At 43.7% G+C, this 7236-nt stretch overlaps 1 protein-coding gene across 1 annotated transcript in view; it reads right to left on the bottom strand.

Moving 5' to 3' along the window:
- Positions 1-1009: 1009 nt before the first annotated feature.
- Positions 1010-7236, bottom strand: part of PNKD (PNKD metallo-beta-lactamase domain containing) — a 32864-nt gene continuing 26637 nt past the window's right edge. Inside the window, exons 4-9 of the mRNA XM_081312522.1 lie at positions 6773-6831; positions 6386-6478; positions 5923-6086; positions 5473-5559; positions 4506-4621; positions 1010-2642 (exon numbers count right to left, since the gene is read on the bottom strand). Coding sequence (XP_081168648.1) covers positions 2466-2642; positions 4506-4621; positions 5473-5559; positions 5923-6086; positions 6386-6478; positions 6773-6831 — 696 coding nt within the window. The 3' untranslated portion in view covers positions 1010-2465. The remainder of the gene's footprint in view (positions 2643-4505; positions 4622-5472; positions 5560-5922; positions 6087-6385; positions 6479-6772; positions 6832-7236) is intronic.

The raw sequence follows: 7236 nt of genomic DNA, 5'->3' as shown, positions 1-7236 counted from the left end.
CTCAATTAGTCCATATTATGAAACTAATTTACTCTCACTGTGATTTATCTTATGTTCAAAAAATATTAAGAAGCCCGTTCCTTAATGGCAGCATGACCATAAAAATCAATTTTATATGTCAAAATAAATATTGTGGAGTCAAATGGCAGTGTGATTGTTTTAGTATAGTTCCAGATTTCATTTTTCAGCTATAATTTGGTTAAAAAAAAAGAACCTCAATAGTCAAATCCACCTGTACCTGAGAAAATACCCATTTTAATCGGGCTGAACAACTTTCTTTCAATGCCGTGCCTCTGCTAAGTCTAGAAACAAGATCTGAAGGCAACAATTCATATTCCCACTGTTGCTCTCCCAACAGCTGATTTTCTAAAGCAAATTGCTTCTGAATCTAAAGAAGGTCTACATCATTTGTGACCAACAGCCACAGATTTGCTTTTGCAAGGAACTGCCTAAAGCAGGGGTCTTCAAACTTGGCCCTTTTATGACTTGTGGACTTCAACTCCCAGAATTCCTCAGCCAGGCACGCTGGCTGAGGAATTCTGGGAGTTGAAGACCACAAGTCATAAAAGGGCCAAGTTTGAAGACCCCTGGCCTAAAGTGATAGTCACCATCTCTTTCAGCAGCCACATGTTCCATGTGTTGATCATACATAGGGTGAAGAGGGCTCCTTAAGGTAGTCCTAAACAGACTCTAAATCTACATGGTTGGAGACTCCCCTTCTGCTCTGGTAATTTAAGAATAGGGTAAACGCTGGAGAAAAAGCTACTACTACAAATCTACGTAGTATTGAAAGGCTGATTGCAACAGTGTGGAGAAGGCCATTGTCCTTCCATAGTCACTTTATTTCCAACGTATAACTTCCACAAGTTAGCCTTCAGCCCCTCTGATGTTATTCCCCTTTAGACAAAGTTGTGTAGATGCCAATTTCACAATATGATTGGTTTAAAAGTCACTATTCAATTTTGAAGGACTCTAAAAATATTTTCCCTGAGATTCAGCAGACAAGATACAGCATTATAAATTGTCGATATTTCATTTTAGTGGTATCATAAAACGTCAACATTTGGCAAACATTTCTCAGTAATACATACAAATCAAGTGTTCCATATTTCTGTTCCAGAATGCAATGTTTATAGACTCTGATAAAAAAGGCCAAACTGAAAGGTATAGCTTACAAATCTCTTACTCCAAACAAAATAGAATTGCAAATGATATAAGACTATTTCCTATTTCATTCAAGATTAAAAAACTGGTCTGATAAAAACTTTGTGCTGTACCAAATTGGAATTAAATTATACTTGGCTGTGCAAAGCATTCACCGAAGGTACTTTGCAAGTGCAAAAATCATGGAAGTGTGGATTTAACCACTTGGCTCAGGGATTACTTTCAAAGCAGCTGCACAAGCTTGGAAAAAGACAAGGCTGCTTTAATGATCCAATGTGAAGTCCTTTGCTCACATTGTTGGATGTTACAAAGCATCTCTTTCAAACACTTCGCTCAGTTCAATTATAAATAGCAATAACTATAATTATTTACAGTGACACAAATACCAACTTCAAGATAATAATCCTGAGAAACTTGAATTAAATACCACAAAGTTGGCCTACACAATCTTCTGCAAGCAACTTGCATGGGATCCACTGGAAAGAAGGCTGAAAGACCAGCAGTAGCTTCCAACTTCCATTCTCCTGTCCTCTCAGGAATTTGAGCAATTCTTGGCCTGCGGTTTTATGAATAGTGAGCTCTGAGACACTTTTTATTAACATTGACATGCTTGATCTGAGCCTGGACATTTCCTTTCAAGAAATCGGTGCATGGTCTAGTGGTAGGGTGTTATGTCAATCTTCTCAGTTCTATTAAAAGAGGGGAAAGTGGAACAAAATTATATAGTAACAAACTTCCGTGAACATACACGAGTTGCAAGATGCTTTGGTACTTAAGAAAAGGTTTGGCAAAGGAAGAAGGGGGGGAAGGCCAAACTTCCTTCTCAAGTGCCAGTCAACAACTGGAAGACAAAAAATAGCCTCAGTTCCCACATGTGGATTAGTCTCTAATGGAAATATGAGAAGTCACTCTTGCGGTAAATTGCAAGACTTTGCTTAAACTCACAAAACTGTTTCAGCCTCACTTTGCTATGTACTATACCAAACCCTTCCTGCAGAAGGACAGCATGCAGGCATTGGTGATGCATGTTGGGTTTTCAAAAAAATCTGCTCTGTCTTCCACTGAGGTGAGACCCTTCCTGAGAAGTTGTGATCCCAATTATCATAGTAAATGGATAAATAGCACTGGAATCCAAGTTTTTGAAGGAAAAGATCAAGTAAAGGCCCAAACCATTCCCTTCACGTTGTGGTAAAGATCAGTATCCAAGTTGAGTGTTTTTCAGTATGACAGAATCCATTTTGTGTCTGCACTGGTCCTTGCAGATGCCTAATTCAGGCCCTACTTTGAACTGGATTCTCTACTTAAAGGTCTGCTTTGAAGACATCCTTTCGTAGTCGCACTTCCTTCAGTACCCGGGCCCGAAAGGTGCCCCAGTCCTCATCCCTTTGGCGTTGGAGGCCCATGGCTTCCTGAATCTCCTGGCAATGAGTCCGTAAGAAAGGATTATACTGCTTTTCTTCACCAATGGTGGAAGGACACTGTGGGGGATAGAGAATGAGTGGGTTACTTATTCTGAATGGGAAAAAAACCCAGCAGCAGATACATCTTCGAGAATAAGGAAGATAACCACGATAGAAACATGCAAGAGCTATATCTAAACAAAAGAGACTAAAGCATTTTTTTAAGAATACCTCCCTGATTCTCTAGAATATAAGAAAGAAAAGGGGTACAGCAGACCTGGGCATTTTATAGCCCACAGGCCACATCCATGGGCAGTCCCTGTCCAGCCTGTGGGGGTCAGCAGCAAGAGATCAGCATTGGCAGTGTTGGAGTGGCAGCACCACTGAGGGTGGGGAGGTGGGAGGGGAGGCAGCGGCCTCCACAAAAGTCCGTTTCTCATGTGGCCCTTTGGGAAAATGAATTGCCTGCTCCTTAGGTACGGCATAAGCAGACATGCAATGTTCTGCTAACATAGCCACAAAACAGCACTGCTCAAGCTGCTTTGACCTGATGACTGCATTGCCCCTAATTTATTAAATGCTAATCTGGGGCAGAAAGTGAAGAAGAACTAAAGAGCCTCTTGTTGCGGGTGAAGAAGGAGAGTGCAAAACTTGGGTTGAAACTTAACATTAAGAAAACCAAGATCATGGCATCTGGCCCTCTCAATTCCTGGCAAATAGATGGGGAAGAAATGGAGGTAGTGACAGATTTTGTTTTCCTGGGCTCCAAGATCACTGCAGATGGGGACTGTAGCCAAGAAATTAAAAGACGCTTGCTCCTGGGAAGGAAAGCCATGGCAAATCTAGACAGCACACTAAAAAGCAGAGACATCACCCTGTCAACAAAAGTGCGTATAGTCAAGGCTATGGTCTTCCCAGTTGCAATGTATGGCAGTGAAAGTTGGACCATAAGAAAGGCTGAGCGCCAAAGAATTGAGGCCTTTGAACTATGGTGCTGGAGAAGACTCCTGCGAGTCCCTTGGACTGCAAGGCGATCAAACCGGTCAGTCCTAGAGGAGATCAATCCTGACTGCTCTTTAGAAGGCCAGATCCTGAAGCTAAAACTCAAATACTTTGGCCACCTAATGAGAAGGAAGGACTCACTGGAGAAGAGCCTAATGCTGGGAAAGATCGAGGGCAATAGAAGAAGGGGACGACAGAGAATGAGGTGGCTGGATGGAGTCACTGAAGCAGTAGGCGTGAGCTTGGATGGACTCCAGAGGATGGTGGAGGACAGGAGGGCCTGGAGGAATGTTGTCCATGGGGTCGCGATGGGTCGGACACGACTTCGCAGCTAACAACAACAACAATCTGGGGAAAGTGTCCTTGCTTAAGGACTGCTCTGTTTAGTGACTATACAAAGTTACAATGCCATTGAAAAGTAACTATCATCAATTCTCACACTGACTACTGCAGTGTCTGGACAGTTACATGACCAAAGAATTGGACACTTCGCAACCAGCGTGTATCTCTGACCAACGCAGCATTCCATGATTGCCATTTGCACATTTCACAAACAGTTTTTGATTAAGTAGAGTCAATGGAGTAGCCATCAGTGAAATAGCAATTTGTGGTCACGTGATGTCTCGCTTAACGACTGTCATTTGCTTAAACAGCCAAGTGGGAACGATAATAAGCCCGTCATGGTTACATGATATATAGTTTAAGGATCTGGGTTGCTGGTCCCAATTGTGTTCTTTAAATGAGGATTACCTGAGCGCTACATGGCAACTAAAGGGGGAAAGGGAAAATATATGAGCTGCTGAAATATTTCATTCTTAAAGAAGTTACAAACCCCAATGACTTCTCATCTCCTTCCACTCCAGGTTTTATCTGGGGCGATGGATGGATCCCCTAACATGAGAGAAACATCCCATGCATACAAACAGAGCCACTCCTTACTGTGCTTCTCTTTTCAAGCCGCTGTTGGTTCACCCACTGGAGCTTCTGTTTTAGAAAGGGGTTCTCTGCCTCATGGAGGCTTGCAAACATTAGGCAGTCAAATGCATACTCGTGCCCTAAGGAAAGAGGATGAACAGTCATCACGGTTTAGTCATCCAGGGTCTCTCCACATCTCTGCCATTCTGTATTTCAAGCTGCTTAATTTCTGATTCCCAAACAACTGTTTTTCTTTGAGAATCATGCAGACCGCGGGTGTCAAACTTGCCGCGTCACGTGACATGTCGTATCGTGACTTTTTTTGCATTGCCGGAGCCGGGCTGGGTGCGGCCTCCATGTGATGCAACCAGCCCGTGGGCCGGCAGTTGTGACACCGCTGATGTAGACTGTGCTAGCGGAATTCTCGGGACAACATCAAGGCATTTTTTAATATGATTTTAGATCCATCCCTGGATCAGTGATGGAACTTCATTCAGGTGGACTTTCCTTCCATACAGGTAGTTCTCAACTTATGATAGCAATTGGGCTGGGAATTTCCAACACAACGACGGGATGTAGTTATAAAGCACGACCACATTGCTTAGCAATGGCAGTCCTTGCAGTCCCAGTTGCTGATATTAGCCGAATCCCACAATTATTAGGTGAGGCAACTTCCTGCCAGTTTCCCATGACCAAGTCCGTGGAGAAGCTGGCAGGAAGTTGCAAGGCCCAGGTGGTTTGCAAGCAGACCGGCAGGTAGGTACTGCCAGAATAGAATACAGTGCATGAAGGTGCGAGGGAGGTGAGGGAAGGCTTGGGAAGGGTAGAAGGGAAGCCTGGTAAGGCCCAGGGAGGATTCCCAAAGGTAATACAGTGAGGCTCAGGGAGGGAGGCACTCCAAGGGGGCGAGGATGTGGCTTTTTATTCTAAGTCCGGAAACTGGGGAAAAAGGGAGCTGAAACACAGAACAAAATGGTGATGTATAGTCTACCTGGCCAAAGTAGGGTATCTTCAGGCAAGTCAGCTGCTATGTCTAATGAAGCTAGCATTGTTTCTGGTGTGCCTTCAAAGATCCGACCTAGACAGCACAAGGAACAAATTTATTCAGCGAAGAGGAATGACACGAGGGAGACTTCCATGGCTGTATTTCAATATAACAAGTTGGTTTCCTCTTCAGATACTGTGTCTACTGATGCCTTTCCTCCCCTTAAATTTGTTCCCACCTTCAGCCAGAGTCACTGCATGATTTCGGAGAGGAAGGTCTAGGCTTCCATTTTTTTTTAGCTACTGAGAGTCCGTTCCAGATGCTTGCAGAGGTGTCTGATGCCCTCTAATGGCCAACAGAGGCAAATATCACATTAATTCCCAAGGAATAGTCAACGAGGCTGAGGTAGCAGTACCAGGAAGCCAAGTTGGCTTCCTCCTTCAGCTGGAAACTTACCACAGCCAGAGAGAAAGAGGAGGTCTCCTGAGAAGAGAGAGCTAGGACTTTCAAACGGTTTCCCATCCAAGACATAGACCATGTGCCCCAAAGTGTGACCTGGAGTGAGGAGAGCCTTGAAGTTCAGGCGCCCAACCACTATAGTCTCCTTGTCTGTGAGGGGACTGAAAAGGAACAGCATGTTTATGGTCACAAGCTGAAAGGGACACCCGAGAGCCAATACTGGGTCGTCTTATACTATTCAGATGAGCACAAAACAATAAGGTGAGTCATCTTATAATATTTAGATGAACAGGAGGAGAGGGCCATCATTCCCCATCGCTCTCGAGACTATACTATTATCTTTCTAACGCAATCCCCCAAAAAATTCTAGCTGAGAAGGGGAGTTGTCTTCACACTGTAAGCCCAGCATGTTTTGTATCCATCCTCACCAAGCGGGGAGCAGAAATCAAAGGTCACCTACTCTGTCAGTTCAGGAATGTCATCAAAGCTGCTTCCATAGACTCTGCAGGAGCCATACCATCGCCGCAGGGCTGTGTTGCCTCCACTGTGATCCCTGTCAAGAGGAGACACATTTAACTATGGAAAGCACAGGATGCCCATCTTATTCACTTCCATCATGATTGCAATGCCACATCTACAGGCATAATCCCCAATAAAACCTGTGTAGAGCACGTTATTCCAAGGAAAAGGTTAATTTCCACCTGTGCGTGCATTTGTCCTGAACACACCTGAACTGGTAACATCAATTTTGTGCTGGGATTTTACTTAGTAGACACACATTTTAAAGTTCCCCAACATTCCCCTTTGTCTGCAACCTATCAAGAAAAGGGAAAAAGAAATCCCTTACCAATGTTTGTGAGTACACAGGATAGCTTCCAGTGTCACTTTCTCTTCCTGAATGACTCTCTGTATGACAAGAGGGGGGGGGGAAAGCGGGAATTCAAGCACTGTTCTATGATTCCACTATATACATACCTTTCCCTCCCCACTTGAATGTGGAGTCAGGTATGGCATCTAACCAAGCTAATTAGAAGTTTGCTCCATAAGGAGTCCCACCGTATCATCCTCTTTTGAAGAAAATGAAAAACATATATATTACAGACATACACATGTCTTATTTTGCAGATGTAATTTGATGATAACAACAGCCAACCTTTTGGTGCTTGGGGCCGAGTTTCCTTTTATGGAAGTGGGCCATTGAGGGTGGGAGTATGTTAACTGGAAGGGACCTTAACAGACACTGTAGGCTTTTTCAGGTTTAAGCAACTTTCTTCTAATAAAGAAAGAAAAAATTGTAAAATGAATCATAGG

Source organism: Vipera berus, assembly GCF_964194415.1.
Source record: "Vipera berus genome assembly, chromosome: 1".
NCBI lineage: Eukaryota > Metazoa > Chordata > Lepidosauria > Squamata > Viperidae > Vipera > Vipera berus.
The sequence above is the reverse complement of the archived record's forward strand: the minus strand, read 5'-3'. Positions and strand labels throughout refer to the sequence as shown.